The sequence below is a fragment of the Achroia grisella genome, unplaced genomic scaffold (genome assembly GCF_030625045.1).
Source record: "Achroia grisella isolate CSIRO2021 unplaced genomic scaffold, CSIRO_AGI_Agris_v1 utg1063, whole genome shotgun sequence".
NCBI lineage: Eukaryota > Metazoa > Arthropoda > Insecta > Lepidoptera > Pyralidae > Achroia > Achroia grisella.
In genome coordinates this window covers 1,301,585-1,326,202 of record NW_026712567.1, presented here as the reverse complement: position 1 = coordinate 1,326,202, position 24,618 = coordinate 1,301,585, and the positions used below count along the sequence as shown (strand labels likewise).

The following is a 24,618-nucleotide window of genomic DNA, read 5'->3' as shown; positions in this document are numbered from 1 at the left end:
CTATTAATCATTCCAATAACACATTTAGATATTCAATTTGTAACATATTTTAATTCTGATTCTTGTCTATTTATATTAATCTAATCATTAAGTGTGGTATTGCAGGTCCTGTGGATAATAGCAGGTATAATGGGGTGGATACTCCACTACTTAATACCCCAACTCCGTAAGCAGCAACCTTGGCTCTGTCTTGCGGGGCCAGTCTTGCGTCAACACGAGCATGCTCAATTCGAAGTCACTGAACCCGCACGCCTCATGTGCTTTGAAAAGGTAACCAAATCATATTAGATGATATTATACTTTTCTGTTTTTTTTTTCTAACGCCAATTATTGGCTGTTGGTGATATTCAATATATGTAGATTTCTTCCTCTTTATATAGAATCTCCACGTCTATTTTAACTATTACAGTGTTTTCTCTCTAAGTAGTTTTTTTTTTTACATAAAAGTGCAATTCTATGCCGGTTTTGGAAAATTGATTGCAACAATAAGTAAGAATAAATTATGGGCTAATTATTTAGTTCAGTATGTCGATATTCAATGGCGCCATATCGCAACTGACAACAATAGTCCATAATTGAAATTTAGCTACATAAGTAATAATAATAATCTCAGGACAATTCACACAGCGTCATCTAGACCCAAGTTAAGCTAACTAAAGCTTGTGTTATGGGCACTAGATAAATGATGCAATTTTTCCGTAAATATATATATATATATATATGTATATAGAAAACACCCAGACCGATACAAACAATCATACTCATGAATGCTAATGTTTGTGTCGTGCGAGGAATCGAACCCGCGACCATCGGAAGTAAGGCGATGTGCTACACCACCTGACCACCTAGGTCGTCAGTCAGCTAAGTGATTCTTATGTTTCGACCTCTCCATAAAATACTATAAACATCGTTAGAAAGTTTCCATTTTTTTTGTATGATTGCTCATTGAGGCATTCTTTCTACTGTAGATATTCGTGTACCTGTGCTTCCTGGAGCGTAACGTGTTGTACCCGGCGGTGGTGGTGGCGGCCACGTCGCAGGCCGCGCCGGCGCTCGCCGCCAAGTACGGGGACGCATTCGCAGCGCTGCTGCTCTGTGTCTGCGCACTCAAATGTACTAACGCACACATTTTATATATACCTATGCCTGAGGTTTCACGCGCTTGAACATATAGCCTATGTGTTATTCTATTGTATAACCTATATTATTGTAAAGGTCATTAAAATCCAATCGATACATATACACACTCATAAACTTCGGCGTATATATTAGTAAATAAATTGTTTTCTCTTTTACCGCCATATAGACCCAAACGAAGCAGAATGTGTAATGTTGGTTTGAACCACTAGACTTTCTTAAATACATTGTTTTTGTATATCTTTATAATATACTAGCGCACTACGTCGTCTGCATTACACTTACTTAACATTTATCATTATATTTCACCTAATTTACATAATATATTTTTAAATTACGGCCTATTTGTTATTCTGATGTATAAGCTATGTTACTGTAAAGTTTCATCAAAATCCGTTCCCTAGTTTTTGTGTGAAAGAGTAACAAAAATCCATCCATACTTACAAACTTTCGTATTTATAATATTAGTAAGATAAAACTAGCTGACTCGGCAGACGTTGTTTTGCCATATAAATTCTAATGCCATATAATTTATCGCCCACCGAGAATAGAATTTTTTTAATGTACTAATAATAACGCTATCAAAAATAAGGTTTCATTGCAGATGGGTGACAATTTGAGGTTGCATGTATTTTTAATGTTGAATCTAATCCTAATAATAAATGTATATTTTTAATGTAAATATAATTTTTACCGCAGGTCTCAGGAACGCCTATTCAGAACCAGATACTCAATACCTTGTCCTCGTGTTTGCAATTCTACTTTTTCAACGAGACCTGAGCAGTCAAAACATTTCGGAAACATTCCTCGTCGACTATTTTATAACGGCTATTATTTTTAACAAAGTTTACGAGTTTTTGCTTAAGGTAAGAATGATTACTATTTTAATTAATATTTAATTACTTTTTACAGTTCTAGATTTAAAAAACATTGTTTGTTTAGATCCAGTTCGTAGTGACATACATCGCACCATGGCAGATCACGTGGGGCAGCGCATTCCACGCGTTTGCGCAACCGTTCTCCGTGCCGCACTCCGCCATGCTTTTCCTGCAAGCCGCCCTCTCCGCGCTGCTGTCCTCCCCACTCACGCCCGCACTAGGTATATAACATTCGCTTAATTGAACAGACACAGTACAAAAACTTTAATATTTTAATTCAAATATATTTCACTAAACATTCTCATTTGTATGCTATCACTTTGCTTTGCTGTACGTACTATCTCAATAGCTACCTTTACACATACACTTTTTCACGCAGGAATCGGATTTTACCCAGAAAATAATGTGTATGTAAATGTGACCATGACGGAACCGCGCGCGCTGCAATCTTGCACATTCCCGCATTCTACAATAATGAGTGCTTTAGCGCCTTTTTGTAATTGTCATTCATTGTCATTGCAAAATGAAGAACATCTGACTATAGAGAAAGACATAATTACAAAGTTATTAATAATTTATAATTCTTAATAGTGGTTTTAGCAACTAAAATCAGTGAATAAATAATAAAATTTTAAAAGAAAGTATAATGACTTGAAATATATGCACGAAAGAGTAATTACAAAGAAATAGTAAAATGTAATCACACAGTATTGCACGCGTTTATTTTGCCGCGCTAAATCGCGCGTAATAGGAAGTTTTTTATAAAGGTATCTATTATAAATGTTTATTGTAAGAAGACAAAAATTGTAAGAAGGACATCTATCCTATGTAGCACCTGCCGTGAAAGATAACTTTCACTAACTAGAGTTCCGATTTACAGGTAGTGCTATATTCATGACATCCTATGTGCGACCCGTTAAGTTCTGGGAGCGGGACTACAATACTAAACGAGTAGACCAGAGCAATACGAGGCTATCATCGCAGCTCGAGCGGAACCTTGGCGCAGGTATTGCACTTAGATATATATTACTCTTACCTCTACATATATATATATATATATTTAGTTAGAAAGGTAAACAAGCTCTCGGCATACCTAATGCTAAGACGTAACAATAGGATATGCGTGCAGTATTACGGTCGTCACATGATAACGTGATGCCCGTAGCGCTGTTCATATAAATCTATTTGGTGGTCTAAATAGGCGATGAATCTTAGTAACTAATTATTCATTCTAACTTTTATTTGGATGGGACCTCAAACATACTAAACACCACATGATGGTGAAGAAGATTGATAATTTATAACTATATTTATTTATAATGCTGATTATTAAACAGAAAATGAGTATTGTATAGTAATATAATATGGTATAGTAGTTTTAAAATACAATTAAATAATGCAAAATGCTGTTAGAATTAAGTATATATAAGCTCTTAATCTGAATGTGAAATTGGGTAATAAATAATTTTACTATATGAAAACAAGGAGGAAACAAGGCAATGATATGGAAACTACTTGTAATTATTGCTTTTTTATAGTTACTGCATTGTACAATAATATAATTTCCTTTATTGCAGATGACAATAACTTGAACTCGATATTCTATGAACATTTAACGCGTTCGCTTCAACATTACTTGTGCGGCGATCTCATGCTCGGCAGATGGGGCCAAGTTCAACAAGGGGACTGTTTTGGTACGGCTGTTAATATTTTTAATGGTGTTGCGGAATAATTTTACGATGTTGTCGATTGATACGATGAATGAACAGATTAGAGTGAACTGACAATTCAACATTAAAATATTGATCTTATTTATAAAATAACAACAGTAAAAATGTCAGGTGGGGTGACAGAATTTGTGTAGTGTTTAGTAAACAATATTTAGTGTGTCTTAGTAGCCTTAACTAATTAATTGCAAGTATTACATTGAAGTATCAAGAAACTGTGTCCCATAAGCAACACATATCCCTGCTTTGAACTGGTGCAATCATAGGTATCTCTAATTCGTTTAAATTGTAATGTAATTCTCTATCTAAAAATAAATTAAATATTCCTCTTTCTAATGAGAAAGAGGAATATTTAATTTATTTTTAAACAATAATAAGAGATTTGAATAATTCTTCTGGTATTCCAGATAAATAGTTATATGTTATATTTCAACTGTCCTGTCGTTTTTATTATATGAAAGGCAAAAGGCAAAGCCAGTCCACATGTGACGACGAGTCAGGGCATTTTGTCTATAGGCGACGATCCCCACTTTTCAACAGGTGGACCGTCAGATTACTTAGCTTTATTTTAAGTTATATTGTTTATACAAATACATAGATATATTTATTTTTGTATGAAAGCACTGAGATGGATACAAACAAACACACTCATGAATACAAATGTTTGTACCGAGGAAACCAACCCTCGATCATCGGAAGTTAGGCGGTGTGCCAAACTGCTAGACCACTGAGCCCATAATCACAATCGCAAAATATAAGTTAATCTGACATAATTAATTTGGGTCTTCCGTTTCAGTTTTAGCATCAGATTATTTGAATTGTCTGGTTCATATTGTGGAAATGGGGAACGGACTAGTATCATTCCAACTACGCGGGCTCGAGTTTAGGGGCACGTATTGTCAGCAACGAGAGGTGGAGGCAATCTCTGAGGGCCCTGAAGAAAGTAATGGTGAGTCCTATTATAGTACCCGAGCTAGGGCCTAATTTCGACAATCATTTTCACTCAGCCGAAAACTTGTAAAATAAATAAGATTTTGTTTTAATTGTGTTATGAAGTCTAGTGAAAGTCAACTGCGTGTCCAAGGGTGGGAGGCCAATAGGGACTGCCATAACCATTTTAGAAGTTTTAAACCAGGAGGAACAGGTCAATGTGACCTGTAGCGGGCTCACGGGCCAATAGTATTAAATATGGTACACATTTAATCTATCCTGTATTTTTAAATGGATGATTAGGAAATCATCCATTTAAACGTACAATAATAGAAAATGATGGGAGCTTGTTTGCCACGACTCATTTGCTCTCACTGGTCGAGGCATAAAATACTGATCTACCGAGATACCTAAGTACAATCGTCTATATACCTCTTTTTACTCACTATTCCAGCAATGTATCAAGTCAGGTCGACCTCCACGCGGTTCTGGAAACCATCGTCGTTAATTTTGATAAATTTGAAAGGTTGGGCTAATTGAGCTGACTTCATGCTCTTAAGATTGTTCACTATGGTCAGCTGATAATGGTCATCCGCACCCTCCATTACAGACGAGTGGGGCTTCAGGGCGAACTTCTTTACCCCTTTACTAACAACCCCCGGGTAATTAAATTATGAAACTTTTAGGGCAGCTACTACTTAACGAAGTAATTTAATCTAGAGACATAATTTGATAAGAATATTTACAATTAAATTAAATTTAACTGTTAAAATAAAATAGAAAGGGTGTGAACGTATTCTGTGGAATATTTACCCACTAAAATCCTTTGGTGTTCCTTAAACTGCGAATAAGACGCAGGCCGTGTGGGGACGCACGGTATTCATCCGCACAAACTAAACTTAACCTAAGTTAAGAAGTGAGCTACGGTGAGCGCAGGCGGGTGTGTAGGATTACTAAAACGAGCTTGCTCGCGGCAGAGGACGGGTACGAACTAGGATTACTAAGACAAGCGTGCTCGCGGCAGAGGCCGGTGCGAACTTGCATTACTAAGACGGGCGAGCTCACGGCAGAGGGCATTCGCGAACTAGGATTAGTAAGACGGGCGTGGTGTCGTCAGAGGGCGTGTGCGCGGGCGCGTGGTGGTGCGGGTGGTGCGCGGGCTGCGGGTGGCTGGGCGCGTGCGGCGGCTGCGCGTGCGGCGGCCGCGTGCTGGCGCCGGGCGCGGCGTGGGCGCTGCGCTGGCTGGCCTGGCAGCTCGCCAGCGCGCGCTACGTGCTCGAGGGGTACTCCGTCACTGACAACAGCGCCGTCTCCATGCTCCAGGTCTTCGAGTTTCGCAAGATGCTGCTCACCTACTACGTCAAGGTGCGTATCGACACATCCTTATTAACACCTCTTATTATAATTGAACAGACGTGACATTTGACATAGTTAAAGTTTATATAGATATAATATATTAGAAACCATTACACGGGCTATCCCCTACATACGAAATATATTAGCGTGTACATTTACGCAGACATACAGACACAAATTCGGAAATATTTTATTGTAACTCGGTAACAAAAAAATAAATTGTTTGATTGTATATATATATATATATATATATATATGTATGTACAGACACGACTGGTTTACAACGGAATGTTACGGATTGTTAAACAATTTAATTTAGCTTATTCGATGTTAAATATAGTCTGTGAATATACAAATACGATAAGATAAAAACAATATATATTAAATAATAAGCTAAATTCAGTGTATTGTCTTTACGTTGATGGCACTCGAATTAGTAATCTGGTAATCTTCCAGCACTCGACGTTGACAGCAATAGGCTCAAAATAAAATAATTAAATCAATATAACACTTGTGCTGATACATATGTTTAAATATGAATCTACAAAGCCGCGCCGAATTTTATATATTGGCGAATAATATACGCACGTCATAAAAGTAAGGTCGGCAAAACCTTGCAAAAATCTTTAATAAAAACCTGTATTTATATTTGTTCATAAGGAAAGCATCAAGAAAAACAAAGACTATTTAACTGAATAACAATCCAAAAAAGGTGACAAATGACACACACAGAGATACACTTAGTTTTTAAAAGTAATAACCGTACGTAAGGTATACTAAGATATACCTATATATGATTATTACTTTTAAAAAATCTTATACTTTCAAAACTGTCACACACACTTATAAACACCTACGAATGAGATTTTATGAAACTGTTATTGACAATGAGCTTTGCGACAGCCGACCTTTCGGTCTAGTCTACTCTGTAAAATAATTCAGATCCATAGACATTGAACACTCATTTCTCAATTTTTTATCACTCTTAATTTATACACACTAGCAAAGTATTAATTTCATGTTTCGTGCTCAATGAAAGAACTTACTAACTTTGTTATAGATTATACGGTTTAGTCTGGATTATGTTTAAAAAGAATAGTATGCAGATGTATTTAAATCTATTTTGAGAGTAGATTACAGAGTACATCTGCTTATTGGAAGTCACCGCATCATAGAATACAATTTACAATTATTATTATATATGAGTAACAATGAGAGATCTTATCTATGTTATCAAGTTTATTCTACCGTAACTGTTTTGATATGTGTACCTTATTATTGTATGAAATGTAACATTGTGTGTAAACACCTTTCATTTACGCACAGAATAAATATATAAAAAAGAAACCATAGACATTTATTATTGGAGAGTGTTCAGGCCAACATATATATATTTCAGTATGTTGCCGTCAAGAATAGAAAATCTTTTAGTAATTTTAATTCTACCTATATTATGTGAGTCTAGCCTACTTGATAAATATTCTAAATTTGTCAGTGAAATAGAAACCATGATCCCCGATATAAACGCAACAGAAATTATAAATAAATATTCTCCTCTTCAAAGTCACTTGGCAGAGGATGGCAAACTCAATTTTAGTGAACTCGCTGTGAAATATGGACAAAAATGTGAACAGTACTCCGTGACCACCGAGGACAAGTACATAATTACACTATTTAATATTCCCGGAAAAGGTCGACCTATACTTCTAATGCACGGTATCATAGACTCATCAGATACATTCATTATAAGAGGAAATACATCTCTGGCTATCACATTAGCTAATGCAGGATATGACGTATGGGTTGGGAGTTTTAGAGGAAGTAGATATTCTTTAGGCCACGAGATATTGAATGCCGAAGAAGATAAAGACTACTGGAATTACAGTTTGTATGAGTTAGGCAATTATGATTATAGTGCCTCTATAGACTGTGTGTTACAGCACACTAATCAAGAAAAATTAACAGTTATCGGACATTCTCAAGGAACTGCAAGTTTTTTTGTTCTCACATCGGGAAGACCAGAGTATAACGACAAAATCAATGTTTTTATTGCTTTAGCTCCCATAGCATATTTAACCCACATGAGAGGTCTAGGGGCGATAGGTGTTAAAGTAGCACCTGCCATATACACTGCATTGAAATTAAAGGGAATTGTTGCGGTGTTTCAAGAGGATTCTTCACTAAAAAAGTTTATAGAGGTTTTGTGCACCCAAATGGAAAGTTATGAACTTTGCTTTGAAGGTGCTATTTTTCCAGCAGCGGGCTATGATAGTGAAGAAATAGAGCCCGAATTTATACGTGTAATCTTTGGTCATTATCCAAGTGGAAATAGTTTAAAGAATATATATCATTTAAGCCAAATTGCAAATAGGAATGCATTTGCTGATTATGATTATGGAGCAATAAAAAATATAGAAGTTTATGGGACTCCGACACCACCGAAATTTGATCTGTCAAAAGTGACAGCAAAGACGGCTTTGTTGGTTGGTCAAAATGATTTTTTATCCACCGTAGAAGACGTAGAAGCCCTAAATGCCGAATTATCAAACGTAGTGCGGTATCAAATATTGCCTGACAAGAAATTTAATCATCTTGATTTCGTTTGGGGAAAATATGCACATGAAAAATTATATCCTTATATATTTGAAATTTTAGAGCAATATTCATAGAAATAGCTTTTAAAATACTAATAGAAGAAATACACAAATAGTGATATTTTATGTATATTGTTTGTTCAAGTTTTATTTTAAATAAATGGTTATGTCTCAATAACATTCATATGAATACAACACACCATATAAAACCAATAAAAATATTGTATACACTCTTCAAGAATGACCGATAATTTCTTCCTCCCCTTTTTTCTTTTTTTTCTTCACTTATTGAGATCTCGTCGATGTATACCGTTTACATAGGCGGTGATATCGTTCCATGATGAATAATAAATTTAATATCTTAATAGAAATAACTTGTACAAGGATGAGTAGACTCATTTCTGTACAAGTAACAATATTTTGAGATTTTCATACTAAATGTATGGTCGTATTAATGAAGTTATTTTAAATTGTTTTGAAGTTCCCATTTTGAATTTGATTAATGGTGGTTCAGTTTTATTAAATTCTACCTGGACATCAACTTAATATCGCGTTATCAAGTCGATATTTTGAAAATAAATATGAACATAACACCTGACAGATATATGTCGATAATAAGGCAGTATTTAATAAACGGCAAACTGAAATCTCTAAGAAAAAAGTTTTATAAAAAAATTATGATTTGCCGAACACTGTTTTTACGAACTTGTTGAGTTTACTTCCATACAACTTTGCATCTACTTTTTGAACTTTCATCTTCCCTAAATACCTATTTATAATTCTTTGTTTTTTAATTATAAAATAATTTAGATATACGTTACAGGGTCTAGACTCTTCATAGTCTTTCGAGTTACTTAAATAAAAACACATATTCCTGAACATTATCATATAATATTAAATTAATGTTTGATTTGCATTTTTTATAAAATTCTGACAAATCAAATGATAAGAATCGATTTTATTGTATATCTAGAGTACAAGTGTTAGAAATTAATACAGGATTTCACGCTTCTGAGTTTATAATTAGATATTCATTAAGCCAAGTAATTATATCCAACGTGGCTTGTGTGCCACATATATTAACACGTTCATGATAACGATAAATTCAATAATAATTATGAACGTCAGGTCCAATGCTGTGACTAATTATTATTGAATAGTGTGCTCTTGAAAACAAATAAACAAATACAGTAGGTAGTATAGTCTTGGAAACCAGATGTTTTTATTTAGTTACGTCAGTTTGACGTAAGAAAGAACTTATTTCCGATATAGTTATTTAATTTCTTTTTAATAATGTGTAAATTTGGCTTTTTTACAGAGTATAATTTACTACACAATACAGTCGAGTAAACTAGAAGAATGGTTGGCATCGCCTGTTTTAATCGAAGCTCTGAAACCGATGAACGAGAGATCATTCGTAGACTTGGATCCAATATTCAATGTCAATCTGGATGAAGATTATGACTTCAGAGCCTCTGGTATAACTAGGTAAAGACAATTGTTTGAATATAAGTACTAGTTCGTCAGTTTATATATACAGTCTTAGTCGTAAAAGGTAAACTAAAACAAAAGCCATGTTGCAGACTAACAAAACTGAAACTAAGCTGTAGACTGAATTGGATGGTAGGGAAAAATATTAATACAAAACACTCGACGTTCATAAGGGACTTAACCTCCTACATTAATAAATTATTTTTATTTTATTTAGTATTAAAAACAACAATATTAAAATTATGTGACTGTGTGCCAAAAAGCAGGATTGCTGGGCCGTTTAAGGCCGTATATGATACAGTTAATTTCTTATATTCTAAATTTATGACATATATAAAGATATTAAAATATATATTTTTTTTTCAAATTTAACAATTAATGTATTTAATTTTATTTATCTATCCCGCAGCAGCAGTGTTAATGTAATTAGAGGATATAAAAGTAATATGTGGTGGACGTGTCGGTCGCAGGAGCCGGTTCTGCGCGGTGTACCAGGAGTGGGTGGGGCACTGCGCGATGCGGCGCGGGGCGGGCTGGCGGCGGCGCGCGGGCAAGGAGCCGGCGCTGGTGACGCTGTGCTTCGCGCTGAGCTTGCTCGGCCGACGCGCGCTCGCAGCCGCACAGCACCTCTCCACCTCCAGGTACTGATAATACGATACGACATACGCTGCTGAACATCACTCACAAGCCTTACAATTCGAAAATCAACTATACGCTAGACCAGTTGGCAGGATCATCTGTCATACTCATAAAAGAATCTTGCTTGCAGGGCCTGGTTTGCTCTTATCGCTAGGACTTATTTAATCTTATTTAGTTGCTTAAACAGTTGATTCTGTATTTAATATTGACTCTAAGAGTTATTGCTAGTTATATTCATAAATTACATCTGATAAATGAAAAGTTTCAATGAATTAAAAGAGCAACACGTTCTTCTTTTTGTGATGCGAAGTAAGTATTGCGAATTAGTGGTAAATTAAGAAAAATAAGTATGTTTATTCAAAAGTGTTTTTATTTTAATTTATCTGAATTAAGAATTTTCTATTCTATTGTTCTTTACTTTCAAGCTATTATACTATCAATTAATCCTGCAATATTTACTGTTTGCAGTGTGGAATTCTTCCTCTACGGTCTACACTCTCTGTTCAAAGGCGACTTTCGCATAACATGCGCACGAGACGAGTGGGTGTTCACCGACATGTCGCTGTTACACTCTGTACTGGCTCCAGCCATACGGATGGCCCTCAAGCTTCATCAGGTATATAAATGAGAAATATTTATAACATAGATAATCTGTTAAACAGAAGGAGTATTATTAGTTGGTAAACATTAATAATCTGTATGAAATAATGATATACTTTTATATTTTATTTAACTACATTAATATGGCTTATCAAACTATTTACTATGGTCTAAATTTTTCAGTCTTATGCTTAGTATTTAACATCCGTTAATATGTTTGAATATAATCTAGCTCAACTGGTATATCTTTTAGTGTATCTCACACACCGCTGGGCTCTTGTCATCGAGAGCAAAGGTGAGGCGTTGGCAGTCAGCCTTGATATGGCGAAGGCATTCGATCGGGTTTGGCATCGAGGTCTTCTATCGAAATTGCCCTCATACGGAATACCAGATTAATAAATTATTTTTATGGGTCGCTAGTTTTTTGTCTGTGTGCAGATGCATCAAAACCGTGGTTGACGGTAGTTTTCTATTTTAAATAGCATATATAGAAATATAAAATATTACATTTCTTCCCCGACATGTTTTTGCTGCATATTAATGATTTGTTAACTACGGTTGACATTCATTGCTATGCGCGATGACAGTACTGGGGACGCGTCTTACACGGGCCGTGCGCGCGGGCAACATCCCGCTTTCCGTTGTGGAGTCGCTGAGCTTGCGCGACAGCGCGTGTCTGAAATCGAGAGCACCTCTCCACCTCCAGTACTCTCACCAGAGTCTCCGATTGGGGGCGATTGAACTTCAATTCAACCCTACCAAGACACAAGCCTGCGCGTCTCACATAAGAAAACCCTTTTGCTGTGGCTCTTATTCCAGAACACGTCCATTTAATCTCTATTTATTGGGATTGCTTAACATCTCTAGCACAGTTGAGTTCTGTATCATCTCGAAGAAAAGGTCAAGCTGGCGTCCATAAATTGTGCTGAATAGAGCGAAGTTTCAATACTTAAAAGCGAACCAGAGACTTCTTTTGTGATGCGAAGTCGCAAGTTCGGCCGCACATGGAGTACTGCTCTCATCTTTGAAAAATACCAGCTCGTGTTTTTATTTTAATTTATCTGTTCAGAGACGTTCTATTGAGAATTTACTTTCGATGATCCCATTATCTCTCTAACGGTAATCGAATATTTACTGCTTGAGGCGAGACTTCGCATCGCTTTGTGTGTTCTACCTCTCTGTACAATGGCGACTTTCGCATAACTGTGTTCTGATGAATTGTTTCACATGATGCCTACGGCTGTTACACTCTGTACTGGCTCCAGCCATCGGATGGCCCTCGCCATCGACAGGGAATTCATCTATGGAACCTAAGTGGTCTCGTACAGTGCGGTTTCAGAGGATTATTAGTTCCCGCGTACACTTAGATTGTGGAATGAACTAATGCCGAGGTATTTTTATATTTTATTTAACTACATAATATGGCTTATCTATTTACTATGGTCAAATTTTTCAGTCTTCCATAGCTACGGTAGTATTTAACATCATTATCTAAGATTATTTGTCACTCAATGTGTCATGTATAAAAAAAAAAAAATCCATTATCCTTGCTCCGCAGGACCACTTCATGTTCCCCGAGGAGTACTGCGACAGCGGCGCGCTGTACGAGGCGATCTCATCTCACGCGGAGCGGCTCGTGATCTGCCACGAGGCGGCGCCCGCGTGGCGCTACAACGTGCTGCGTGGGGCGCCGCACCTGCTCGCGCTCAGGTACTGTACCGTGCTGTACGTACTACATTGTACGATCTCATCTCACGCGGAGCGGCTCGTGATCTGCCACGAGGCGGCGCCCGCGTGGCGCTACAACGTGCTGCGTGGGGCGCCGCACCTGCTCGCGCTCAGGTACTGTACCGTGCTGTACGTACTACATTGTACGATCTCATCTCACGCGGAGCGGCTCGTGATCTGCCACGAGGCGGCGCCCGCGTGGCGCTACAACGTGCTGCGTGGGGCGCCGCACCTGCTCGCGCTCAGGTACCGTACCGAGCTGTACTTATTCAAATCCCTACAGTCGTATAACCCTCCATATAGCCGAAACAAACATCTTAAATGACAAATAAGAAACTATTATACTAACTACAAATTTGTATTTTGTAATAATAATTAAATGTCTAACAATGTAACGACATTATATTTATAATTATTACAAAAATCTAAGGTTGTTACTTTACCTTACAGACATGTAATGGACGAAGGAAACGACGACTACAAAATAATCATGTTGAACAAGCGCCACTTGGGGTTCCGTGTGATCAAATTGAACCGCGAGTGTGTGCGCGGTCTATGGGCGGGTCAACAGCAAGAACTCATCTACCTACGTAACAGAAATCCAGAGCGTGGATCCATACAAAACGCGAAACAGGTATGTACAAATTGTTCAGATGCAACTATACTTTGTGCGATGTAGCATGGTGCGGGTGACAGTTGCCTTTATTATTATAGCTGGATTAAAATTAAGGTACTACAGTTATTAATTATTTAATATATTGCGAATGTGGTACAGCTGAAATACTAAGAGTTAATTTGTAAATCGCGGTAACTTTCAAGACGGAAACGAAATATTACTGAAACTGTCACCCGCGCCATGCTACAGCGCACAATGTATAGAGTTGTAATTTATTATATACCAATGGACTGGTAATAAGTCGCTACCTACTGTGTAAACATACAGTTATTGGACTATAGTGAAAAGAATATTAAATAACACTTATTGAGACTACTTTAAAATGTAAATGTATACCAATTTACAAATTTAATTGTTATTCAAATATACATGTTTGATTGTTACATAGCTTACCATTTGACTAAACTAATAATTGCCATATCTGTTACTACTATACTATACGCTTACGCGGTATTTAATGAAAGTGGTATAATGGGGCATCTATGTTAGATCCTTTAAGAAATGGGAAATAGAGTCGAAGGTGCAAGACGTTTTCTGACAAGGCATTAAGACGAATATTATTTTGTGACCTCATTTTTCTATATTTACACTTTTTATTAATAACATAAAAATAATCTTCGTCCCAAAAACCTTATCATAAAATGCCTCATATCTTCGACTTTCGACGTCGACAAATACAAAATTTTAAGTATTGACCAAATAAACTTAAAAATATTTCCAACACTACACGATTTAAATGTTTAATTTGTAGGCTTACGAAAGTAAGTCTCACGAATGTGATCATTATGAGGATGAGCGAATTAAAAATTCAGTACAATTTGAGTACGTAATTTATCGAAGCCCCCGTGTTAAAGCTTGTTATTTTTTATTTGTTCTGTTTATCCTTTAAAACATGTTCACGGCTACGTTTTACCATCGCAACGCCCGCCATCTATAGGGAATTCATCCCCACACTCTGGAACCTAAGTGGTCGAAAGAAGAGAAGATGCTCTGAAACCGCATTGTTCGACAGTGCGGTTTCAGAGCAGCTTTCTCCCGCTTACACTTAGATTAGAATATATAACTACCTGTTGAGGTTTTTTGGAGAGACTACAGCATGGAGTTTTTAAGAAGGGTATATTAAGGTTTGTTAAGTGGCAACACGCACATGACACCCTGTTTATCATCAGTATGCTTGTTTGCCACGTACGTAGTGTAAAAAAAGGAACTGTTGCATGTTAATGTTTGTGTTATATGTGGACAGGCGCTGCGCAACATAATCAACTCGTCGTGCGACCAGCCGATCGGATACCCGATCTACGTGTCGCCGCTGACGACGTCGTACGCGGACACGTCGCCGCAGCTCGCCACGCTGCTGGGCCGCCCCCTCACCGCCGCCGTGCTCAAGCGGCAAGTGGTCGCGCTGTGGAGACGGTACGTGCCACACCATGCGACACCACATAACATTCAACAAATACGCTAATATGGCACTAATATTAAATTAGATTAAATGGTAAACGTTGTATTATGTCCTATTTCTAGTATGTTGCGTTTCGATTCGTATAATATGCATGTGGTAGTATACATATAAATACGTTGTATATGCATCGCCCATGCGAAGGCGTACCTTTACAATGCAAAGGTACGTCTTCGAAGGAGACATACCTACTGCAATCGATTAAATGTTCCCTACGTTGCTACTGTTTTCTACGGCGGGAAAAGAACGATATTTGTCGATATCGACTACTCGACCTATACTACTTTTGTATGCCACTTGTGCTACCTTTACACGTATGCTTTGTTACACGCGAATAGGCTTTCATTAAGGAAACTATTTGTATGTAAACGTAGACAAAGAGAACGAGAAAGAATCTCGCGCGGATCAGAATATGGCTAATAAATAGTTTATTAATATTATGATAACGCGCAGGATCCGTCGTCGTTGCGGCGAGGGTTGCTCGAGTGGGGGCGGCACGTGCGAGGTGGGGGCGGCCGAGCAGGGCGCGGCCGGCGCGGGCGGCGCGGGGGGCGCGGGGGGACGCGCCGCCACCACGCCCCGCCACAACGCGCTACACCTCTCCAGGACCTCGCTCGGTATGACGTATACTATGTATATCTAGGGTAGTTCTTCTTTCGTGTCAATGCTAGAGCTAAATAATGTTACCGAACCATCACATATCACCATAACAAGGATATCCAGGAAGGTGTGATATGTTTACTGCGTATTTAATAGTACGCAGCAGCGGATGTGTACTTAATATATCTAAATTGCATGCTGGCAATACTAGATTTTCTGCAAGCGCTTCCCTTTATATACACATCGGAATTTCTATACTTTTTCCAAAATTAATATATTTTGGGTTTTGTTTGCAGCCGGAACGCGCGGTAGCTTAGCGAGTGCGGGTAAACCCACATCATCGACACTAGCATCATCTTTAGCGGGATTACTTAGAGAACATTCACACGAAAGGACGCAAGAGGAAGCCGGTAATATTTTTATTTTAAAAAAATTATTTTAATATCGGAATAACTAAATTCATATTAGTTTTATCAATGAATAATTTATTTGCTTTAATTGTATACAAAGCTACTTTATGTTTATTATATTGAACCAACGTTTGAAGTATCTTTTTCGTATATATTTGACTAATGGGTTATATGTATGAAATAAGCATTAATTATGTTTGTTCACGTAGCATACGGTAGTACTCAAGACAACAGCTCCCCGCGGAGACGTAGCGAAGAGAGGGGCGGCAGCGGGACGGGGGGGGCGGCCAGCGGGGGAGGCGGCGCGCGCCGCGAGCGGAACATGCGCGCGCGCACCGCCGGCAAGGAGACCGGCCGACAGGTAAGCTGGGCCTTTGAACAAAAAGAATAATGAAATCAACCTTAGTGTTTCCATTATTCAGTGCAATATAGCTTGCACATTATCACACTCTTGTCAAAACGACAATCGTGAATACAATGCATCGACATGCATTGTAACTGGAACTTTGAACAAAAATCAACCTTAGTACTAACGTGATGCAGTGCAATATAGCTTGCAAATTATCACGCTCGTGTCAAATCGATAATTATAAAATTTTAAGTATGTTGCATTTTATCTTTCTGTGGCATCTACACCAATACTAGAGACAGGCAGGTTGTCGTAACAGGTACTAAAGATATATATCTTTAGTACCTATGACAAGAATTTAGGCTCTGATGGATCAATACAGACTTTATAGTTTTTTAATTTAAAGAGTCGAACTGACAAAGCTGCATGGCTTTTTATTATTCCTTACTTAAGCATAAATCATAATCTTTTCGTATACCTTATTTTTTCGAAAAAATGGTTTGCTTGAATGAAATATATTGTTTCTGAATAGTTGCAACATTTGTACTGAAGAATAATTAAATCATTAAAAAGTTGCCTCGCGCGTATAAAGTTTAGCCTGTTCCTCTGTTCACAAAGACTCTGCATCTATAGGACTATAGATTTTTTTTATGTGGCGTTTAAGGAGGATTATTATGTTTGTTGCAAAAATTCCAATAACTGCATATGATATAAATATAATCTGAATTTCGATGCGAAGTGTAGATTTGATGTGAAAGTAGCGTTGTGATCCTGTGCAGGCCAGTAGCCGCCGCGCAGAGAGGCGCGGCCGGGGCGTGTCGTCGGGGGCGGCGGGCGGCGCGGGGGGCGCGGCGGGCGCGGGGGGCGCGGGCGGTGCGGGCAGCGCAGGCAGCTCGCACGGGTCCCGGCCCGGGGACGCCGCCCGCTCCGCCACCTGCTGCGCCACGAGGACGGCTGATCTCCCGCAGGTCGGTCATTACACTCCTTGACGTCATCATATCCAACATAAAAAAAATAACCCACCGTTGACATGGTTTCCTTGTCATGACAAAAGTGTCATCAAAAGCAACAGATGATACTCAGTGACAACAACAATTTAAAAATATAACCCACTGTTGACTGGGTACTTTCTCATGACAAGAGAGTCGTTAAAATAACATTTATTAATCATTTTCACTTATTCAGCACTTAGGGGTATTAAAAATAGATACTAGATAATTCTCAGGCCTACTGAATATATACATATAAAATTACATAAAAATCAGCCAAGCCGTTTCGGAGGAGTATCGTAACTAATATTGTGTCACGAGAATTTTATATATTGGATATGTATAGTTTGTATGCCACAAAAATATTGTATGTTTACATATTATTTCAATGATTCTTATATTTCTCTTGGTTTATCAAACTTCTCATTGTGCGTACCAAAATTCTATTTTTACCAGTATATTATCGTCTTTAACGAAGTCTTTCCGTAATCTTTATACAAAAGAACAATAAGTAGTATTACTTTATTACCTTATGGATTATATTATTTTGTTTCATTAGCTGACAATTAACAATACAAATATTCAATACGGAAACCGTTCTGGAAGCGAACCTTCTCTATTAGTTATCCAATTTCAATTATCAATTGTGTTAAATTATATAGTCAGTGATAGAGATGAATATATATGAGTATAGCATATTACAATAAATACAAAATATACTTTTTTAATATAAAGAAATGTTTTTGTAATTTTAGGGTTCTTTGGATAGTGGATGGGACGCATGGAGGGAACAGCCAAGACGAGCAGTGAGTGCAAAGGTAAGAAATATAAGATTGCTCTTCATAGTTAAATCAATTATTAAGATTTTTTCACTTAATATATCATTTATAAACGTCACTAAAGGTATAAGCGCTTAAACGCTATTGTTTACACCCATTTAACAACATTGCTATAAAAACGTACAACATGTTTCTATAACTCCTCGCCAAAAACTCTGTGCAAAAAAGCAACATGAAATAACTACTGTGACAAAGAAGCAGAGGCATGTACACGTGATCAGTTTAATGTAAAAGTTCTGTACTTTTAGTTTAACATTTTGTTTCTATTTTGAAGTAGTTCAGTTCTTTTGTATTTAACCCGGTTATCAGCTTAGTATTTTTTTAATTTTGTCTTAGACTAATTTATGAAATTAGAAATATATAGAAAAGAACGCTGCTTTTATTCGCGACATAGCATATTAACTTCTTCCCGTGAATATAGTGCCTAGTAAACATAACATATGTGATATAAAGGTGTGTACACAACGTGCTGCGAGCGCTGACTCCTCGCTAGAAGACTTACCTCTGGAGCCGGGCGGCCTTGGTCTCGACCTCTCACTGCCCGACTGCAAGATCATCGCCAACAGGAACGCCAGGCAAGAAAGAGACTTTAAAAGGTAGAAAGCACCCTCATCACACGCTTGTACAACCACTTCGCAACCTTCGATCCATCATGTCAGTAATCATCAGGATCATATATATATCGTGCATTGCATTTTATAGTAACTAGAAATCATCTATAAATTATGTCACATGAAATTCGTGATTTTTTTATATCTCCCCCACTGTGATTGTCACACTTCTCGGGTGCAGCGCCACGTAGTTTGAAATTTGAAATAATTTCGTTAATATTTAAATTTTGTGTTTTAATTTAGATATTGTAATGTAAATTAGGACCCCTTGACACACAATGTCACACTTGACACATGACGACGTGACATCATTTATGGATGGCCTTTATTTCATTCTTTATTTCATGCTTACATTGTTTGAGTTTGTCCGTTAATAAGAAATGCTTAATTAATTTGACTAACTACATCGAAAGGAATTGTATACTAAGAATTCATACTAAGATAGAACTAGAAAAATAATTTAAACTTTGTTTCACTTCAAAGTTAGCATGGAGTTAGAATGTGCGAACACTATCGCGCAAGTCAATTTTAAAAAGTCACTATCTTTCATTCGGTAATTTTTATGCACATCTATTTTGAAGTTGGTTGAAATGAGATTGGTCATGTTAAATAATGAAATAAATTCCAGGTATTTCATGAACGAAATAACATCGAAGGACCTGTCGAAACTTAGCAAAGATATACGACACGAGCGCGAGAGTTACCGTGATCTCACGGGCCGCTACACCGAAAAACCGGAGGCAATACCTCTGAAAGAGACGCACTACTCCGACTTGTCAAACAAAGAATCAATACTCAAGAAGGAATCAAAAAAAGATTCTAAGGCTAAAGAAATAAAGACCAAAATCAAACGGTCCGATTCGGGCCGCAGTGAATTGAAAATAAACGTCAGCGTGGGCAGTAAAGTGTTGATAATCGAACCTCTGGGGGTGTACGACTGTATTAATTTGGGGAGGAGGATAGACGTCCAGTGGCCGTCAGAATATCAACGGGAGAGGGGCGGTAGGAATTTCTGGGGGAGCTGGGTGCCGCTAGCAGGAATGGATGGATTGGTATGTCGATATTTTTTATTAAATACATATAACATACTACATAGTCCTTTATTCTGTAATAGACGTGTTCTTTAGTGTTTGATCGGAGTATTTGTCGTAAAAAGTCATGTCCATATATATCAGTCTCGCCTATTTCAATCACCAAGCAACTTATAAGCTGTGTTTCAGGTATAGGGTCATATTATAACATAACATTTTAGTCCTCTGAATGGCAAATAATGAGTAGTATCTCAAGCGTCACATAACATCATGTCCGGGAACTGTTCAGTATATGATTACCACTTACCATCTGGGGGACGGTCAGAATGTTTGGCATTCCAGTTATACAAATCGCGCGTTAGATTCCTCACACGGTACGAACATTTGTATTTTGTTTGTCTCGGTTTGGGTGTTTTTTAAGTATATTAAGTATGTATTTATAAAAAAAATGTATCTATGTATTTGTATCAATTGTCTAGAACGATAACACAAGCTCTGCTTCGCTTGGTACTAGATGGGGTCGTGTGAATTCACCTGAGATTTTATTATTATTTAGTCGAAAACTTATATGTATGTAAATATTTATTTATAGTGTTTTTCATAAATCAAACTGTGTTAAATAAAAAGAAATTGCTAATACTTAAAAATTGTTTTCTAAGGTTGTACACAAATGGACCCCAAGTCACAGAGATCCCAAACTCCGATCGCATGTGGACAAGAGCATCCTACTCATCCAAATAGAAGACAAGTTCGTTCCCATCGCGGAGAACTGCGTCCAGGATTTGGGCGATGAAGTATGAACTATCTCGATGTCAATCGGTTGTAATTAACTCGTCGAATTTATATGTTTAATATGTAAGTTAAGCTTTGAAAATTGGTACGAAATAATTCAAATTGAATTGAAATTTATCTTTATAATTATAAGGTTACAATTACATAACATCAGTGGAATGTTATGATAGACGCTGTTGTACAAAGATAATGGCAATATGAAATTAATGAGATTCTTACATTTTATTCTCTAAGATGTATAATAATTACGTAATCGTCTCTACAGTTGTAGAAACCGATCCCGCTTCTGTTATGATTTCTTCACAAAATAGTGTTACATTACTGATTATAAATATCAATACTATTTATTTGTTATTGATCTTAACCGATGTTGTCTATTACATCCCCATGTATTACATTTATCATATATATATATACGGAAGTCGCAAGCAACTTACTATTGTATACAAGTACATATCATCATGTCCCTTGGTTTCTATTTTGTTAACATATGACATCATTCTATTGATTAACAAAGCAAGTTTCTAACTATATCTCTCATTTCATATAATCTTCCTGCGAATGCTTCCTGAGTCTACAACTTCACTCTCAAAATGTATAAATGTAATTCTTTACTAAATTAATGTTAATGTTTAGGTTGCATGATGACTATTCCATTTTGTAAATACTAAATGAAAATGCTTTGTTGTGTGTGCGTAGATTTTATTAAACGTTAGCTTAATTAATGTAAATATACTTTGTAAATATTGTGAACATATGTAAACATTTGTATATTAATCTCTTAATGTAATAAAACGCGTATACTTTATTAGGTGCGATAAGCGTGTGTTAAAGTTCTTTTTTATTTTTGTTATATTTTTCTAAATTATGGTATTAGTGAAACTCTGTCCCAAAAATATCATAGTCTTTCTTTGAGACCAAATGAATCTATTATTTAATTTCTGTACATTACTATGTGAGCTTTGTGCGCGTGATCGTTATCTATATCCAATTGACAAAAAAATATATTATCATAATTTATAGGGCTGCATTTAGTACTAAAAATCGTCAACGCAATTTCAGCATTTAAACTCTTTTTCTTTTAGACTATTTATTTGAAAGAATGCGACAAAAGACACTAATACTTTTAATTAAATTCTCCAATTGTGTAAAATATTTGTAGGACGTTTCACTTTCTGGGTCTGTTTTTAAAGTGCAATAAAAATACTTTTAGTTATGTACGTCAATACTTTACAACACGATTTGTTCAACTGTTGGTAATTTTATACTTCCTCTACAAGTATATCTACTGAGATATTTATGATTAATTATTGAGATATTGAGAATAAACAACATTGTATTATTTAATATTAAGTGACCAGTGGATAGTAACATGTAGTAATAAAAGAATCATATATAAATCCAAGGATTGGGACATTCTTTAATTTCTTGGCCAACATTAAGCAGCGATTTAGCCAACTGCCTTATATGCCGATGGTCGCAAATTAGATTCCGAATCAATACAAATAAATGTGTTCATATTCGTGTGTAGTAAATAATGTAAATATAGCGATCATGTGCACAAACTATTATTTATTTGTAACTGTTATTTGTTATATGTATATATATAAATGTGAAGCAGTTCTCTATCTACGCAATGTTTAAAGTTAAAGTATATAGCACGTTGAGTTTTGTAAATTTACGGGGATAAATTATTAATGTTATTGATATTTGATTATTGAATATTTAGGTGGCAACATTTTATGTAAAAACTCGCGGTAACAAGTCGGAGCAGTACGGACTAACTTATAAAAATACTAGATGGGCCCGCGGTTTCATCCGCGTGAAATTTATAAGCCTATAATGTTATTCTGATGTATAGGTTATGTTATTGTAAAGTTTCATTAAAATCCGTTCAGTAGTTTTTCAGTCAAAGAGTAACAAACATCCATCCACACTCACAAATTTTCGCATTTATAATATTAATAATATTTACACACTGAATCAGTAATATCAATATCAGTATAAATATATAAATTCCATTGAAAATATCAGTGCTTTGTTTCATATTGAATTTAGACAATATACACATTTTATTAGAATCTATTAACCAAAAAATTATGAAATTTAATAAAATTTCATAATTTTTTGGTTACATACATAAAAGACTTAATATATTGTCGTCTAATAATACATTCTTAACATTCATAACATTCTTAAGTTAGTCTAAGTTGGTAACCACAGTGCAGCTCTATTTGTACATTTTTTTTTGTACCACAGTACCATAAACCCCATATGTTTATTAACACCAATTGTCTGTCTATTGATTGCCAAATCGATGACAATTTTATTGTGTTACAATCTCTGCTATGTTATATATATTGTAGGAATGAGGGTAATATTTTAAAGAGAGTTTTATATATGAATGTGGATGCTCCTAAGGGCAGAGGAAGGACAAAAAAGAGATATATGCGAAAGCTGGTATGACAAGAAGGAACTGAATAACGAGGTTACTGCGAACAAGGATGAATGCATAGAGGAAAATGTAATTACGCAAATAATTAATATCCAAATTAATGGTATAAGGACAAAGCAGATACGATATATATACTATGTTAGTATATATAACTTGTGCAAGTATAGTGGTACAGTTTACATTGTGTTCCGACTTGATAACGCTTGTAATTGAATCTACTCTCATTATTGTATACTATTTGTTCTCCCCGAGAATGTTGAGATGTTTACAAGTACTATATGAATTGCGTTGATTCACTTTCTATTCTATAATACGGTTATTGATGTTCACCATCTGTTAATTAGTTGTTTGTACTCAGTTTTTTCCCATTTTTACTGTTAATATAAAAAAATAAATAAAATAAATGAAAATATTTTGTTTTAAATTTCTTATTTTATTAATTTTAACATTTCTATTTTATATTTTCATGATTGTGTTGTTTATTAGACAATTTTAAAATATATGTACTTACTTGATTGATGCTTATAATATATAATTATGTTTAGATATAATGCGCAATTCTAGTAAAAATATATTTCTAGCGTCATACGTTGTAGGAAGTTCAGTTCTGAAATTATTTAAAGACCTATAACTGTTTGCGAGTTTGTTTATGTGACACATTGATAAACCGCGATACTTAGTAGTTCTATGCTAAATAATATCACATTGAACCGTCAGTACTAAGGCGATACAAACTCAATCACAATTATTTCACTAGTAAGTTTAAAGTATACATACGTAACATTCATATTCGTTCATAAAATTAACGTATTCCAACGAGAACATAACAATATAATATCAATACCCTATAATATAAACAAGATCTTTTGCAATCTGCTACTTATTTAGAAAGATATCATACTCTTGAAACAAGATGACATTTTTGTCTTTTTTGAAATCAGTACTAACAGTATTTATGGAGGTAGATACTATATTAACAGATGGTGGACGTTTCGTTGACTGTTGCACACAAAATTATGACACAGCCGTGTCCTTAGTGCCGTCCGTTCGCATTTACAACTCTCATAAGTTAATCATCTCCCTTCACCAATCATTATAATATATCTTCACTGTACAATTCATTCCACTATCGGAGAGTTGACGCTTTATATTTAAAATTATTTTGATTAGAAAATATATAATTGTTTTAAATAATGTCTAATGGTGATTGGTAAATGCGAATGGATCTCATAAAAATGAATATGTATTCTCAAGTTGCCTTAATATATTTTAGACTGATTTTTTATAATCGTGAGCGTGTCTAAGCCGATATTCTATTAATAGATAATTG

The 24,618-nt window shown here is 36.0% G+C and overlaps 2 protein-coding genes across 2 annotated transcripts in view; both read left to right on the top strand.

Moving 5' to 3' along the window:
• Positions 1–20,962, top strand: part of LOC131841144 (pecanex-like protein 1) — a 29,025-nt gene extending 8,063 nt beyond the window's left edge. Inside the window, exons 5-26 of the mRNA XM_059189400.1 lie at positions 106–270; positions 969–1,113; positions 1,837–2,003; positions 2,080–2,236; positions 2,896–3,021; positions 3,593–3,709; positions 4,539–4,697; positions 5,859–6,037; positions 9,941–10,110; positions 10,584–10,754; positions 11,221–11,368; positions 12,911–13,062; positions 13,531–13,714; positions 15,000–15,169; positions 15,666–15,829; positions 16,109–16,222; positions 16,432–16,583; positions 17,423–17,539; positions 18,316–18,378; positions 18,853–18,974; positions 19,639–20,062; positions 20,701–20,962. Of these exons, the coding sequence (XP_059045383.1) occupies positions 106–270; positions 969–1,113; positions 1,837–2,003; positions 2,080–2,236; positions 2,896–3,021; positions 3,593–3,709; positions 4,539–4,697; positions 5,859–6,037; positions 9,941–10,110; positions 10,584–10,754; positions 11,221–11,368; positions 12,911–13,062; positions 13,531–13,714; positions 15,000–15,169; positions 15,666–15,829; positions 16,109–16,222; positions 16,432–16,583; positions 17,423–17,539; positions 18,316–18,378; positions 18,853–18,974; positions 19,639–20,062; positions 20,701–20,841 (3,507 nt within the window). The 3' untranslated portion in view covers positions 20,842–20,962. The remainder of the gene's footprint in view (positions 1–105; positions 271–968; positions 1,114–1,836; positions 2,004–2,079; positions 2,237–2,895; positions 3,022–3,592; positions 3,710–4,538; positions 4,698–5,858; positions 6,038–9,940; positions 10,111–10,583; positions 10,755–11,220; positions 11,369–12,910; positions 13,063–13,530; positions 13,715–14,999; positions 15,170–15,665; positions 15,830–16,108; positions 16,223–16,431; positions 16,584–17,422; positions 17,540–18,315; positions 18,379–18,852; positions 18,975–19,638; positions 20,063–20,700) is intronic.
• Positions 7,429–8,697, top strand: LOC131840983 (lipase 1-like). The gene has a single exon (XM_059189205.1). The coding sequence runs from the start codon at positions 7,429–7,431 to the stop codon at positions 8,695–8,697; it is 1,269 nt and encodes a 422-aa protein (XP_059045188.1).
• Positions 20,963–24,618: the final 3,656 nt, after the last annotated feature.

Excerpts from the sequence above, each read along its gene's own strand:
- LOC131840983 (XM_059189205.1), top strand. The coding sequence starts at position 7,429 with ATGTTGCCGTCAAGAATAGAAAATCTTTTAGTAATTTTAATTCTACCT.